Raw genomic sequence first — 17,500 nt, 5'->3', positions numbered from 1 at the left:
ATTTTTTGCAACGATAATCTATGAATGATGTATTTAAATATAAATAATTTGAATCGTAGAGAAAAATTACTAAATGAGTGTCACGAGGTGACTCACATATAATTATTTAAGGAATCACTGTCTCGATCTCTATATACATCTTCGAAACTTGTGAAGGCTACGGCGTAAAATTCACGTTTGAAATATGTAATGCAAGATCATCATGACCGAGCTATCAAGTTGGACCTATTCAAAACCCTAATTCCCACTGCCTATTGTTCAAGGGAATGTAAGACGTTGATGTCAACACTAACAAACAAAGCAGATTTCTAAAAAATAAACTAGCACAGCTGAGCAGAGAAGACTAAGTACAACGACTTGAAAAAATAAGGGAAAAATAGTGATTAAGTATATACTAACCTTAATTTTAATCTAATTAACATGCAACTAGTTGCTGTCTGGTCCTGTGGAGTGTGGAGGCCAACCATTATATTTAGTTAATTAACTCATGACCTATTTGAGCAGTTTTTCCTTGTTATAGAATAGTACTAGTAGGGACTTGAAGTATTATTAAGTTGCTTAGAAACTCTTAATATTTTTCTCTAACAACTAATTAAGGGCAGAGTTTATATTGAAAATAAATATATAATTAAGGTACCAATGTGGTTTGGTTGAGTTGATAAGAATCATTCTCTTTGTTAGACTGAGCATTAGGTTCAAGTAAGAGACTTGTGGTATGTATGTCATAATCCTGGAACAGGGTAGCCTTCCCTCCCTCTAAACTTTCTGTTACCCAAAAAAAATATGAAAAGGCTTCGTGTTTTAAGCTGTGAGTTGGGTTGTTTTGTTGGGTTTTATCCTTTGTTGTAAAGAACAGTTTACTACAATTTGTTAGGGAATTTTTTTTTTTTTTTTTTTTTTTTTTTGAGTAGCTTGTATGTCAAATTCCCTTTTGTATAAAGACATTAACAAGCTTGAATTTGATTAAATTATGCCTTAATTCCCAGTCATCAAATTCGCAAGTTTGGGATCAAATGAAATATATATTTAAGATGCTTATAGAACGGATTTTGGAATATTGTGGAAAGAATAATAATATTGATGTATGGTAGGTTTTGTGAACACCAACGCGGCAAATGCCATGAAGGATCATGGGTGTTGTTCTGCTATGTTCCTTTTTCATTTTCTTTTTTAATTTTATTATTATTAAGGAGAGGGGAAATGATTCGAAACTAATACAATAATTTAAGGAATGAGAGAGTTTCGAACCTGAGATGTATGGGTAAAAATCCAAAACTCCGAGATGCATGGATGAAAATCCAACATCAGTTTGACAAATCTTGCGGGAAATGGAAGAAAGGGTTTTGGTAGACATATTTATCTCTAGGAGAAGTGAATTTGAAAATGATCTACATTGGTTTTTCAGCTGTGTTATTTTATTTAAATTATAACACGTAAATTTATTTATATTAGTATATTTTAAAAGTGAGATATCAATTAATCATGCCGTTTATCCTCCTTATAATAGGTAAAATCTGGTCAATTAGACTTGGTATATAGCTCAGTTCAACATTCAACAACCTCATTTTTGCCCAAGAATATGACTAAATATATTACAATTAACATCAGACTTCCTGTCTTATAATTGACACTTAATTTATGGAATATGAACACACATAAGAGTTCAACTTTTATGCCAAAATCCTTTGTGACCTATATGTGCTTATCTTATTTGTTGACATCTGACCATACATTTACACCCTACTTAATAACACTAACTGTTCATATTATAAAATAAAATAAAATAAAATAAAACTAAAGATATTTTAAGTCAATACGCATGTAACTTAAGTAGACAGAGCACAAAAATGTCACAGAGTGCATAAGATTTGAACTCCGCAGATATATCATGAATGTTTTACTATTATTGGATATAGATGTTCGAAGTGTAGGCTACACTTTTCTTCGTCGACTTTATTTCTTTGAAATTTATGCAGCAAAATCTACTAGTGCTTTTTATTTTCCCGGACGCGTTTTCTTAATTATAAGTAGGAAAGTTCATCATTTATGCATACATATATTTGAAACATCCAAACGTGGATACCCCAAATATGTAGGCTTTGACTTATCTTTGGTGATTGTTCGACGGAATTACATCCGTTCAAGTTTAAGTTTTTAAACTCGTGATTAGAAAGTGAAAGAAATTAAAAAATAAAAAAATAAAATTAGATTTGATAAACAAGGCTAAATAATTGCTATAAAAATTAGAAAATTAACATCTCAGACTGCACGTATTTCAAATAACTAGATGTAACGCAATTTGTAAATGAATTTGTAATAATCAACTCTAAGCAAACGAGTCATATCTGTTTTCTTTCGTTTTTTCATTCAATTCAAGCTTGACTTCTCTGAGTCGTAAACAAACAAATGCAAAAATGGTTTATTTTCCATTAGGTGATGCAATATTCTTGACTTGTTTATGAAGTCATCCTTAGGTTTTAACTACATTAAAATTGTTAGCTAGAAGGTCCAGTAGTAACACGTCGTAGAAAGAATTGAGTTTTGACCAACAATTTCCTCAATAGTTTTTTGGGATTGTACTGTCAACTAACAATATTGAGAACTGAATCTATAGTAAAAACACAAAAGGAAACTTCACTAATAACCCATAGTTGTAAAAACACTTCCAAACGAGACTTTCGTGTTTTAAGCTGTGAGTTGGGTTGTTTAATTGGGTTTAATCCATAGTTGTAAAGAAAACTTTTACAACAATTTTTCAGGGAAGTAAAATTGTGTCAGTAGCTTGTATGCCAAATTTCCTATTGTGTAAAGATGTTAACAAGCTTGAATTTGAAATTATGACTTAACTCCCAGTCATCAAATTTGGAAATATTGATGAATGGTAGGTTTTGTGAACATCAATGCGCCAACTGACTTGAAGGGGTGACCGATGATCATGGGTGTTGTTCTGCTGTGTTCCTTTCCCAACAAATCAATTTGACAAATCTTGCAGGAAATGGAAGTAAGGGTTTTGGTATATACGTATTTATCTCTTGAAGAAAGTTAATTTGACAATGATCAAATTATAACATCAAAATTAATATATAACACGCGAAATTTCGTTATTTTTCTCAAAACTATAACACGTAAAATTATTTTTATTAATATATTTTAAAACTTGGACTTGGTATAGCTCAGTTTCAACAATCACCAACCTCATTTTTGTCCAAGAATTTCACTAAATTAATATATAATTACAAGTAACATCAAAATTAACCAAGTGAATTAATTAGATAAGTCCAAAAGGACCTCCTGTCTTATAATTGACACTTAATTTATGGAATATGAAACACCCAAAACTCTTTGTGGCCTTAATTTATGGAATATGAAACACCCAAAACTCTTTGTGGCCTCTCTGTCCTTATCTTATTTGTTAATGCTTGTCCATACATTTAAAGCGCACTTAACGATGTTAACTCTTCAACATATAAAAAGTTTAAAAACTAAAAATAAATAAAGTCAATAAAATACGTGTAACCCAAATATACAAGGCACAGATATGACGCAAAAAAATTTAAGTGCAGAAGAACTCCACACATATATACGCATGTTTTAATTGGACAGAGATGTTGGAAGTGTTAGCCATCACTCATAATTATCAGGCTACAGACTTTTCTTGGTCGACTTTCTTTGAAATTTATGCAGAAAAATCCATGTAGTGCTATTTTATTTTCCCGGCCGGACACGTTTTCTTAATTAAGTAGGAAGGTTCATCATCTATCCATACATATATTTGAAACATCCAAACGTGGCCACCGAAATATGTAGGTTTTGACTCATCTTTGGTGATTATTCTACGGAATTACGTGTGTTAAAGTTAAAGTTACCAAATTACTCATGATTAGAAGGTGAAAGAAATTTGATAGAAAAAATTCAGATTTGATAAACAAGGCTAACAGAAGATTTGGCGTAAAAATGAGTGTAATGACGTTTTAGGATTCATACACTTAATCATACTTAGTGATATAAGGTTCGATTTTTGTTGGTATTGTTTTTTTTTTCTTTTTTTAATTAACAAGGCTAATTTTTTTCCATAAAAACTAGAAATTAACGTCGAACTAAATGTATTTCATATAACTACATGTTACGCAAATTGTAAATAGATTTGAAATAATCAACCTGACGCAAACGAGTCATTTCTGTTTCCTTTCGTTTTTTCTTCTTCAATTCAAACTTGACATGTCTGAGTCGTAAACAAACAAATGCAAAAATTGTTTATTTAAGCTTGAATAATTGATAAAGTCTTCCTTAGGTTTGTCAACTAAATTAAAACTGTTAGCTAGAAGGTCCAGCACTAACACGTCATAGAAGGAAACTTGAGTCTTGACCAACAATTTCCTTAATAGTTTTTAGGGATTGTGTCAACTAACAATAGTAAGAAATTACTATAGTAAAACCTAAAAGAAAACTTCACTAATAACCCGGAAAAAAATTTCTGAAAACACGTACGAGACTTGGTGTACCAAATCGTGTTTCTGGTATAGTAAAAAATCTCTCCCGCACTACCAGTAAAAGCAAATGCAAGAGAAACAACGTTTATATTTAGTGCTCTAAAACATACTAGAACATTTCAGAACCATGCATGAGCACAGTAAATCAAGTTGATGAAATTAGGCGGCCCACGTTTCAGACACGTAGAAGCCAACTAGGGTTAAACTGTTCCCTCCTTCTGGAAGATTAGGTAAATTCTGTTGGCCATTTTTAGCAGACAAAAGCTTAGTTGTATATCGTTTTCTTCTAGAAGTCAGCCAGCCAACTCACATGGTTTATATTCTAGTATTTATGCAGGTCTTTTTCAAAAAATACTCTCTTTTCCATTTATTTTTTATTATAATTTTTCCATGATTTTGATTAAAATTAGATCGACCTGGGAAGATAGGACCCCAGGACTTTTGAGTGTCAAAACAAGACAGCCCACGTTTCTCTGTAATATATATAGGCCTATACCCCTACTTTTGCACAGCCTTAAAGGGAGTAGACTTACTCTTCATGTTTCGAATATGATCCATAATTCATGGTTTCATGTGGAGGCGCACGTGAAGGACGACATTTTCGACGCGACGAGGATGCAGAAGAAGAAGAAGAACGTTATGGATGTGTCTTCTTTCATGTTGTTTGAAGCAACTGGTGATTCTGAGGCTGATGCAGTATCATCAGATGATGATCATCCCATGTTGTCTATGGCTGATGAGGATGATGCTCAATCGTGCAGTTACGATTCGTTTGATCAGAACCCTAGTGCTGATGATGTGCTCAATGATCTTAATGATCATGGTCACGATGACGATGATCGTGGCAACGATGAGGAGGAGGACGAAGAAGAAGAAGAAGAATGTTCATCAATTTATGATCATCATCAAAGATGGAGGAGTGGGGAAAATGTTGGGATGCCATTGATGGGGGGACACCAGCTGAAATCAACTGTGTCCGTTGATTCAACCAAAGAGTTTGAGTTGTTGAATGAGGTGGAGAAGAGCAGGCTATTTTGGGAAACTTGCTTGGCCTCATGAGACTTTGCTTAATTTCTGAGTGATCAATTTTTTCAATTTTGTTTTCTCTTTTTTCTTCAAAAAGTGGAGTGGAAGGGGAAAATTAAGCTTGGTTATAAAAAGCAGGTTTGGCAAATTACGGGAGGATTTGTGTTTAAAAAAATAATTCCTGTATTTTAAATGATATTGCAATTGTACATAACAGATTCAGATATATGAAGACATAATTGTTCTCATCATCTCTCTCTCCATTTCTATCAGATTGGCATTAGATTTGTACGTTTGGTTTTTGTGGGTGCTCACGGTGAATCCACTTACTCCAATGATGAAATTACGAGGTGCGTGGTGGCTGTGGCCGTGATGAATTGTGTCAACGGACTGAGTCTTGATTGGATCATCATGTGTTTCGCTTTGACTTTTTTGTTTATTTAGCCTAATTGCAGTTTATCTTTATGTTTATTTCTTGTAACATTTTCTTCTACCAATGAAGTTTATGTTTGCAAAAAAAAAAAAAAAAAAAAAAAAAAAAGAAGTTGACATACTGTTGAAAATGCGAACTATTTGGAGCTCAAAAAGCAGTGGTTTTCTGATGAGATTGCTTTCCACTTTCTTCAAAGTAAAATATATATTTTGAGGTCTAGTGGTAGATACAGCAATTGTTCAACAAATTACATGTTAAAACGAAAAGGCTAATTCCTTATATTTGTTTAAGGAGAATTTAGGTTCGCATCCTTTATTTTACTACTTCATTGATTAAAATTCTATTCTTTTTCAATTTCTGATCAAGTTCCTGGTATTAATAACATTATTAATTATGTCAATAATAAAATATTTTTATTTCTAAATATATTCATTTACTGTTAAAAATGTTACAATTAGTATCTTTATATTTATAGCTAAATTTTTTTACATATATTTTCATTTTTTATTTGCAACTCATTTTTAATTTGCAACCCTTTTTTAATTTGTACCCATATATTAATTTCTTTTTGCACCCATATTTTATAAAGTTTTATTTGTATTTGTACCCGTTTTTAATTTTGCTAAATGTAACCATGCTAATTATATGTACCATTCATGTAATTTTTTTCAAATTTTTAATCTTCAAATGTACTCATTCTTAAATATACCAATTTGTTATATGTAAAATGTACCATTTTGTTTTATTTAAAATCTATTCAATTTTTTTTTTCTAATCCATTTTTAAACTTATGTGGGTACATTCTTTTTTCTTTGATTTGAGAATGTATCCATGTTAAGTTTAATCGAAGAAATTTACTAAATTTATTTAGCCAAATATCTTCTTCTTTTTTTTTTCTTTTTTTTTTCTTTTTTTTTTTGTGATTTTGAAGAATGTACTCATGTTTTGATACAATAATTTTTTGGTTATTTTTTATGAATGTACCCATGTTTATACACACACACAAAATAGTATATTTATATTTTAATATTTTTAATCCCACAAATTATGGTTTTTTATTTAAAATCTCATTAATATAAACAACTATAAATTTCAATTTTTAATTTAAAATATATAGTAACGTATATAGAAATAAATTATCATATTAAATTCAGGGACTTGGATCAAAAATTGAAAACCAACAAGGTTTCAGTCAGATAATATTCATAGTTAGGAACCGCATCCAATGTGACAGCCTGTCCCGAATAGGTATATTATTTTATCCTCGAGAGTAATGGAATGATGATTTTGCCCTTAAACGTTGTGTGGTGTTGTGTGACATGCATTTTGTCACATCCCGACCCGGGGCGAACCACTTCCCGGGCCCACTCCACCACCGTAGCACGATATTGTCCGCTTTGGGCTTACCATTCCCTCACGGTTTTGTTTTTGGGAACTCACGAGCAACTTCCCAATGGGTCACCCATCATGGGATTGCTGCCCCCTTCTCGCTTAACTTTGGAGTTCCTACGGAACCCGAAGCCAGTGAGCTCCCAAAAGGCCTCGTGCTAGGTAGAGATGAGAATATACATTTAAGGATCATTCCCCTAGGCGATGTGGGATGTCACAATCCACCCCCCTTAGGGGCCCGACGTCCTCGTCGGCACACATGTGATCAGGGATAGGCTCTGATACCAAATTGTCACATCCCGACCCGGGGCGGACCACTTCCCGGGCCCACTCCACCACCGTAGCACGATATTGTCCGCTTTGGGCTTACCATTCCCTCACGGTTTTGTTTTTGGGAACTCACGAGCAACTTCCCAGTGGGTCACCCATCATGGGATTGCTCTAGCCCCCTTCTCGCTTAACTTCGGAGTTCATACGGAACCCGAAGCCAGTGAGCTCCCAAAAGGCATCGTGCTAGGTAGAGATGAGAATATACATTTAAGGATCACTCCCCTGGGCGATGTGGGATGTCACACATTTTGGTGGTGGTCCAATTCATGTTTTCCTTATTTTTTGGAACCAATTAGAACTTAGGTTTTATTTTAATTTCTTTTTCTTTGGTTGGCTGCCATCTGGATCACACACACACATCCAATCCCGTTGACTCTATCTCTCTACTCCCTCTCGAATTTTCTTTTCATTTTCTTACAACCTGCACAGACAACCCTCAAAACCCTTTCAAACATCACGAATCAAGGTCGTGAATGGTGTTTTTGGACTCCTTGTAAGCTTAGGAGTCAAATGATGGTGGTGGCTGGACGTGAAAACCTCGGAAACCTTTGAAACCAGAATTCCCGATTTGGGTTATTGTTCATGCAGTTGTGATTGTGGACTTTTCTCCGAGTTTTAAGGTTCTAGGGAGTTTTAGGACGCCTTCACGAAGCTCGGGGAGTAATTTTGAAGTGTTTTGGACGTCGGGAAGCTTAGTTTTGGAGAGTTGCAGTGGTGGCCGGATTATCGTGGGTTTCCGACGAGATCCAGTTGGATTTAAGTCCTAAAAGTGATAAGATTTTGTTTTACTCGTTGTAAGCTTCATTTTGGTACAAATTTCATGGATTTTGGTTAAGAAGTGAAGAAGTTATGACGATTATAAGTTTTTCCAGTTTCTGGCGACGCAAACGGCGGGAGGCAACGGCTCCAGCAAGGATCACTGGAGAAGACGAAGAATATTCCGTCAACTTTGACGGAATATACTAACGGCATCAGGTATATTTAACGGTATATTCTATTTTTGGACGGAATATTCCCTAATGCCGTTAGGGTTTCTGTATGTGTGGCACGCACGTGCCTGCGCGTGGGTAGTTGGAAAATTTTTCTAAAAATATGGGGATGTTCGTGGTGTTGAGTAGATCACGTTGGTATATTCAAACACCCCATTTAAGTAATGTATGAGAAGTTATTAGCTAGTTTCATTTATGTGCCTTAATAAATTAACGTTTATATAGTTGTTTTGTATATAGGTGAGACCTATCCTGAAGACGAGCGCAGTCAATCGAGGCTTGGGGGTTACGACCCTTCCACATATCAGTGAGTGGGCTTTTGGTTTTTCGTATATACCTATATACTTGAGATTTTTCCCAGAAAATCGATTAAATGAAATTGTGTTTATAAATGCCATGCATATTGGTTTATGCTTAGACTATGAATTTGTATGATATGTGCATATTGTAATTTGACGCAGTGGATGCTCAAGTAAGCACCAAGTGAGTTATAGATTGTTTATCAGAATTCATGATTATGTGAGACATGTTGAGAGCTCATAAACTTGAACCCCGGTGTTAGTGCTCCTGCTCAGAGTTAGGCACAATCCTTCACGTGATGTTCACCTCCAGCACCATACGCTCATCTTAGATCCAAGTTAGGTGCACAGTCTTGTCGTACAGACCACTGTAGGTGGTTCCGACTCGTAGATGACCCGCGATCATTCACAGAGTCTTCACGTGATCGTAGCAGTTGAGCATATTTATTTACACATAGTCCTGTTGTACAGACCACTTTAGGTGGTTTCGACTCGTGTGCAAGTATATTTGTTGAGATGTGGATTTGAGCCATACAGGTCACATTAGGTGACTCCGGCTGACATATTATTTGCATTGATTTATATCACCTGACTTACATATTTTTATGTTGAGATATTCGACATGGCATATATGTGAATTTTGCTATTCTAAGCATGGTTGTGGTATAGAGGTGTATTCTATTTTCTGGGAAATTACATAGGTTTTACGGCGAGGGGTTACTATCTTTGATAATTGAAATGGTTTTGAAAAGCTTTATTTTTGCCCACTCTTTCTGTTTTGCGCCCCTCCAGGTTCTAGTTAGGAGTGTTTTTTGGTGGTTTGCGAGGAATCCACGGCAGTTCTGACATATTATCACCATTGTATGGTCATCTTTGGGTGTTGTATAATTAGTATTCGTCTTGCTGGACTGCACTTAGGCTACTTATGCTTTGGTTGTGAATTCACACTTATTTCGTCTTGCACCTTATCTTATCTTATCTAGTTACTTCCACACTGTACACATGGCTATGTCACCTTCACGTGATAGCCAACACACCTTGATGTCGGTCGGGGTATGTCATCCAAAGTCTTCATTTGTTTAATTTTCTTTCCAAACATCCATGGATAATGTACATACGGCATACAACAATGTCTGATGTACGTTACAAATCGAACGGTAATTATTATTCTATTTTTAGGAGGAAAATGTGGACGTGTCCAATATAATAGATACAATCACCGATATATGTTATACATTGTTGTATGATAAAATTTTCTCGGAATATATTAAATTTCGAACTCACGAAAATGTTTCATTACGCATATTATGAACTACAAGAACATCAGGATACTACAAAAACACATAACAAGCAGAATTTCAGAAATAATGATTCAATCTCCCCATGATTTCAACAACAGACTTCCACACAAGCTATCCAGAACATGAAAGAGAGAGGTTAGAGTTCCTAACCGTAATGGTCCTAATTCTACTACAAATCCAGCATAAGTTCAGCCCAAAGCTGTACCCTAACTTGCTAATCAAGTCAGAATTCAAACCACAAGCAAGCTTTCCCAAGCTTGGTTCAACTAAATCTTCTCACAAACCATTATATAATATACAAGAAACTTGACTGTGGAGAGCAAACTAAATCTCTAGAGAGTATGCGAAAATGAAGCGCTGGTGAATTAGACTCCGCTTATCTGTCCACTGTCTCTATTTTATTCCTGTTTGAACTCGATGCTGACGAAGGGCTCTCCATTTGAACATTAGTTTCCTCAGCTGCCATACATTTCCCTGATGAGGCTTCCCCGTCACTCGTAGTACTGAGGGCGGAGTTCCCATTTTTGCTGTCACAAAACGATGTGCCAGAGTCCATGTTGAAGCTCATGCAACTTTGAGGGCTCAGATGTTCCCCGCACAATTCGCCTGTTGGTTGATCTGCCACCACCAAGCTGTTTCCGGCAGTTTTGTTCTCTCCTAAGTGCCTTAATAAACACTCTTCTATCTCACTTACTGATCGAACTTCATCTTCATCTTCGCTGCTGTGGATGGAGTGCGTGTTTTCATCATAGTCTGATGTTGGTCCCTCTAATTCAGATCTAATATCCATTTCCTGCTGACTATCATCAGAGTCTTCATCGGTTTGATGATCAGATGAACAAGATGACATTGGTGAATATCCTCCAGTTTCATCATTCTCTTCACGCTCTCTTAGCGTCTTCATAATCAGTGTCTTTAGCAAATTCATTACTTGAACAGCGTGCATCAAAGCCGTCAGAGGATCAGACATCTGGTGGGGAAAGAATTTGCAAAAAGGGCTTAATTGATCAACCTTAATCATTGAGCAACACTAGGCAAAAAAAAACATATTTTCGGCTGTTTTAAATTACCTGAGTCATGTTTGGAGCGAAAACCATAGCGATATTTCGCGCATTCATTTTGTTGAGTTCTTCTTCCTCAACAACATCAGCCATCAGATTGACTGCCCAGTTGAGCAACGCGGTCTCGGTTGGCTTTAATTGCTTCACAAGCTCAACGGATTCCTCCTCCGTGTTGCATTGAAGAACTTCTTCAGGAGACAGTCCATCCAGTATTCCCGAAGGAAGTTCTCGAAACCAGGCTTTGATTAGGCCTGCCAAACAATGGACTTCAATGTCATCAGGCACAATGCCCCTGTTCAATTGGCTTCTCACAAGCTCCTCGTGGCTGTTCTCAGGGTTTATACGAAATATTCCTTCTGCCTGAAACTTCCAAAGGGACTAGTAAGAGACTGATAAAGATAAAAGAATCAAAATGCGAAATTCACAAATGCACAAAAAATTTCTCACCTTCAATCCTTCCTGTGAGTATAATCTCTCCTGCATCAGCAAGAGAATAGTAGGGACACTATTCCCTTTTGAATCAAAAGACAACTGCATTGACTCCGCCGAGACCCCAAACACGCTTGCACTGTAAAATTAGACGATTTACAAGTTAGACAATGCATTAAACACACAGAAATAAATCAAAATGAACTTCTACTTCCCTTTGTTACCTCAATCGGAACATCTAACTCCCGTATAGCCCAACATCAGAACTTTTAGACACAGAGAAAAATAGGATACCCGAATACGATTATAATCCCATCTAGTCCTTGGGGTAATCGCGGGCTGGGAAACTACTGAAAGAAAAATTGCACATTTTTGAACAATTTTCATTGAATGGCTACTGAAGATGGCTACTACAGTAGGACACACTCAATGTAATAAAACAGTTTGGTCAAGTTTAAACCCTTGCCTGACACTACAATTTCTTCAAAACCCCACATCAGAAGCATAAAGAGTTAATTGAGCTGACTATGTGGGTTACGCCAATTGGCTATGGAAATGCGCTCGCTACTTTCTCCAAGTTAGAATCTCTCTCCTCGTAAATTAGACTTAGAATGTCGCCTTGTCGAAAGACAAGGAGAGCTAAAAGGGCTCAAAACTCAAATACACGCTCATCAAGCAATTTACTTTAATTCTCCAAGATTTATAAAAAGTAAAAACATCATAAAGAACAATAATTTGAACATTCTAAGAGAAACCCATGTCGAATTTCGTAAACCTAAGACTACCCAAAAAACAAAAACAAGAACTTTACTTACCTAGCACTGGGAACTCTGCCTGGGACCTCAACCTCGAACTCCACCGGAAGGCCCAGAAACCCATTGAACCGATCGAATGTGACATGGGTAACGTGCTGGACGTTCGTGGGCCACCCGATCTCCATGTTGTGGACGGCGGAGATGACTTCTTCGCCTCTTTCGACACGGCAGGCCACCATGGATTTCCTCACAGCAGCTAACAGAAGAGCAGCCACAGAGATCTGGTTCTGCTCTTCTTCTGAGCTCTTGTTAGCTCCTTTTGCTCCTTTCCCATTTCCGCCACCTCCGCCTCCGCAGCCGCCGCCCCTCGTCAGCATCACAAGCCCTGTCATCTCCCTCTCTCTGTGTTTCTCTCTGCACTGTAAAATCTTTTGGGTGTCTCTGAAATGCTTAGACCTTTGCTGTTGGGGTAGAGAGAAAGAGAGTACAAATCTCAGTCGTAGTGTGAAAATCTGAGGCTTGCTTTGAATCGCATTGAAGAGATGGTGCGAGGGTTTTTGAAGTTCCAACTTATTTTCTAAGTTCAAACGGCCACTCGTTTGAAATTTCACTTTATCTCCAGCGTTTGGTGACTTTGACCTCCTAGTTTATAGTAATAACAAATGTGCCACTGTACCCCCTCGCTTTCGGTATTTTTTGGCAACACAAATCTTCACTATGAATTCATTCAAGTCAATGGTTAACATCATTTAATTACATCACAATTAAGCATTGATAATAGGATAATTTTTTCTTTTTTACAAACGGTAACGTTAATAAGTTAAATAATTAGTTATTAGAAGGAGAAAGAATAGTGGAGAATCAAATCCGCCCCAGAGTTCATATGCATGATTTTTCTTCACGACTATAAAATGTCATATGCAAATTTTTACAATCTTTTGAAACGTGCCAATTTCCTCCTATGCTTAAATTTATCACTTTTCATCTTAATTTCCCCACTTGAATGGGCGAAGTAATCCATAATTGGATCAAAGGACTAAAATATTTGATCGTAGGATCTCATAATAAATTTAAAGAGGGCTTTTTAGCCAAAGTGGTCATTGAGATTTGCATAACTCATCACTTTGGTATCTGAGATTTGAAATCAATAAAAGTGGTCCCTAAGTTTGTTCATCATCAATCATTTTGGTCATTTCTTGAAAAATTAAAAACTAAAAAACAAAAATACCTTCAATTTAATAAATAATGAACCAAAATGATTTGACAAAAATGAGGATGTTTTTGTCATTTGATCTTTATTTAATTGAGATTTTTTAAGAAAATACCAATATGATTGATGATTGACAAACTCAGCGACTATTTCTATTGATTTCAAATCTCAGAGATCAAAGTGATCAGTTATGCAAATTTTAATGACCATTTTAACTAAAAAACCTTTAAAGAGTCCTTCTACCATTCATCAACGTATAATTACATTGCATTTTAAGCAATTTAGACTAACATGTTAAGGCGTTAATATAAGCAATATATTATAATATTTTAAGAATTCTTCAGCATACATCTAACTGTTAAATTCAATCTCAACAAAATACAATCATATAACATCACATCTAACTGTTTCATTTCGTCGGTCGTATCTCTTTAGTAAGATGTGTTAAAACAATAAATATCATATATCGATTCGATCATCGAATGTAATGTATTCCATTAAATTTACATCGAAAGAATGATTACAGTAGAAATTTTCCCTTGATACTTTGTTAGTAATAACGACCAAAGATGGAAGTCAAAATGTCATTTGGTCAGAAGAAATCATGTGGTCGTCGGTCCTTGGAATTTGGGAAAGAAAACAATTTGAATTTGTGGAGATCCGACCGTTGAGTGATGTGGCGGGCCCGCAAGTAACGACAAGTTTGATGTGACCATCAGTGGAGGGGCTTTTTAGGCCAAATACCCGAGTGAAGAAAATGGATTCAGCTTTTGTTTTTTTTTCTTTTATTTTTCCCCAATTGTATTATATTAATTATTACCTTTTTCTTTTCCAATCAAATATTTGGAATTATTTGTGTGGAACATTTTGGGACCCAAAGAAGATCTTGGTTTTATGAACATTTGATTTGAGAGCTCCATTGCTGTACTTTCAATTATATTTGGTAATGCCTAGAGAGAATAAGTTAAAATAATCGTGATAATTAAGGGTTTCGTTTGAAAATGTTTTTGAAATGAGTCAGAAATCGTTTATGGTAAAAATGTATTCAGGTTTTAAAAGTGATTCTAGGGTTCACTTACATTTTTATTAAGAATTTATTCTAAAAATATTTTGATTAGAAATATTTTTAGCCATTTTGAAAACATTTTCACACTAGCTCTAATACTTCCTGCATAGAAGTTTGTTATTTGTGCTTTTCTACTTTTTGTTTTAAGAAATTTATGAAATTCACTTGAGAATTAAAAAAAAAAACTTTGGTAAAAGAAAACAATTTTCACAAACTATTAAAATTTTCTAGTTCTACATACCCATGTTAATTTCTATAAATTAATCCTCTTTTACTTGTTCAATTCAAGGCTTAGAAATAAAAAAGAGTGTTGTAAGAAGAGAAAATGAGACTATGAAAATCATTTCCATTCCTAAAAATTCATTAGCCCCCAACTTTTCAAAGGCTAAATAGGATTCCGTACCAAAAAACATATACGGCATTATCAAACGACTTGTAAAAGAGTCGACTCATCAAAATTTTACTCAAGAAAAACTATATCGACAAAATTTAGGTAAAAAAAATAAAAGAGTGTCACAGATGCTAAAACAATATTAATTAGAAATCAAATGCTTATCAAAGATACAAATCTATAAGCCGTGGTGGTCCAATATCCGTCTAGAAAGAGAGACCCCGATTTCGAAGAATTGCAACTTAACAAAAAGATAATTTTATTAGCTCCTCTTTAACATGGCAGCCATGAGATGGGAGCGTACTGTAAGCAAGCCATGACCAATTTTAACTATCTCGGGATGTGTACTTTGTCCTCTCTAGCTCAATCGGGCCCAATTAATATTAGAGAAATCAAATTTGGTAAACTAAATAATGTGGTTGTTGATGTTTAAGTTATTATTTAAGTGTTGATTAACGTACTTATTTTCTATTGGTGACACATTTCATTTGGATTGCAAAGTTTATTTAAAATTTTAATCTTTTTAACATTACTTTCTTTCGTCAGGCGAGGAGAGCCCAGGGTAGCAAATGACTAATTTGATAATCATTTTGATTATCTCGTCATTATCGGGTGCGACCCAAAGTCCAAACCAGCCCAGGAAAAAGCTTAAGCCCAAGTATGCGTCGACCCAAAACAAAAAGCCCAATCAATTAAACTCCCTTAAATTCTATAGATTTATAAATCTATTAAAATTTCTCAAATTCTGAATTGAATATGAAAAATTTGGATAACTAGCAATATTTTGTACCACAAAATGAATTTAAACCTACTTTTTATTATTATTATAAATTTAACCAAAAATTCATACAAAAGTTCTAAATTGCCCCTCCCTTCTCCCTTGTCTCTTCCCCCTATTTCCTAGCCCCTAGAGATGGCAATTATAACTGTTAAACCCGATATCCGTGGATAACTGGCCGAATGGAACGGATTTGAGTATGGAAGTTTGGGTATTTTGGATATGGGGAAAAACAATTTATATTAGGTTATGATTTTGGATATGGTTATAAAGGTCCACAAACTGTATCTGTAACCGAATCTGACTCGAATAGTAAATAATATAATTTATATATAATATAATAGTATATAATATGTATGTATGTGTATATCCATTATTCTCCGAACCATTACCTTGAGAATACAAAAGTTGCATTTTGTAGGAAAGTAAAGTTTTGAATCAAAATCAATGCGAACTCAATGGTGCTTATGGGAGATATCAAGGACAAGCCAACATCATCAGTGTTTTAATTTTTATACTCAACAAGATTCATTCATTGGATCATTTTATACATCAAATGTTTAATAAATAAATTAATATCTACCAACTTATAATGTCTCAACTGAATGAATATATCTTTTGTATTGACAAAGATGGATATACCCGTTAACCGATGGATAATCCATTACTCAGTGGGTGTGGTTATGGATTATACTCGTGATTAATTTGCGATTATGGATATGATTAATTTTTGTGGTTATGGGGATGAACATATCATTTCCGTTCCCAAACCTAACCGTTTCCATCCTAGTTCCCACCTCACCCATCTCTTCTTTCAAATCCACCACCACCGCCGCACCCACTACAACCGATGCCAGTCTTAGGTATTGAATTCTAGACTGCAAACTCTTTCATCCTCCCAATCTTTCCTATACAGCCGTACGACTACTCTATAACATTATGAATATCACAAAAAACATTTTTTCCAAAAGCCCGTATTCGATTATTTTAAAATCGGATTTGCGGCATCTTGATAAGCCTGGGAAAGGCTTATGTGTAGTAAGGTCGATTTATGCAAGAAAGGAAACATATGCTTACATTGCTAACACCAAACAATAGTGGGGCAATCTTCCCGCTACTCCTTTCGTTTCTCTATATATGTTTTAATTCTGACACACATATTTCTTTGCATCAGTTTTGAGAGCCTAACTGGATTTGGGATTAAGAGATGGTGTGGTTGGGTGGCGGGGCTGTGGTGGACTGGTGGGAGTCGAAGAGAGGGGCAATCTAAAACTTTTGCTTGCATTTTTGGTTAAATTTGTAAGAATAATAAAAAGTAGCTAAAAATTATTTTGTGGTACAAAATATGATTAGTTTTCTAAATAATAAAGAGGGTTTTAACAAAAAAATTTACGGTACTGTTAACTTTAACGAAAAATCACATTTTTACACTAAAAAATCTATTTTGGTACTATTCACTTTACCCTTTATTTTGTCATTATCATTAAAACTCAAAGTTTTAAAGCCCTTTTCATTAGTTTTCCTAATAATAAGGATTTATTAATACTTTTACA

At 35.0% G+C, this 17,500-nt stretch overlaps 2 protein-coding genes across 2 annotated transcripts; one reads left to right on the top strand and one right to left on the bottom strand.

The window, feature by feature from the left end:
* The first annotated feature begins 5,039 nt into the window (after positions 1-5,039).
* On the top strand, positions 5,040-5,549 carry LOC108866549 (probable DNA-directed RNA polymerase subunit delta). Its single transcript, XM_018645358.2, has one exon. It carries the CDS (start codon positions 5,040-5,042, stop codon positions 5,547-5,549), a length of 510 nt encoding a protein of 169 aa, XP_018500874.2.
* A 4,755-nt stretch (positions 5,550-10,304) lies between these two features.
* Positions 10,305-13,096, bottom strand: LOC103938782 (rho GTPase-activating protein 2). The gene is made up of 4 exons (XM_009348824.3): positions 12,563-13,096; positions 11,766-11,886; positions 11,328-11,678; positions 10,305-11,227 (listed from the first exon to the last, which is right to left on the bottom strand). Exons 1-4 carry the CDS (start codon positions 12,892-12,894, stop codon positions 10,634-10,636), a joined length of 1,398 nt encoding a protein of 465 aa, XP_009347099.2. The 5' UTR covers positions 12,895-13,096; the 3' UTR covers positions 10,305-10,633.
* Positions 13,097-17,500: the final 4,404 nt, after the last annotated feature.

This window comes from the organism of the source record quoted next, unplaced genomic scaffold (assembly GCF_019419815.1).
Source record: "Pyrus x bretschneideri cultivar Hongxiangsu unplaced genomic scaffold, Pyrus_bretschneideri_v1 Contig25, whole genome shotgun sequence".
In the NCBI taxonomy this organism is placed as follows: domain Eukaryota; kingdom Viridiplantae; phylum Streptophyta; class Magnoliopsida; order Rosales; family Rosaceae; genus Pyrus; species Pyrus x bretschneideri.
This window is presented reverse-complemented; position numbering and strand designations above follow the sequence as displayed.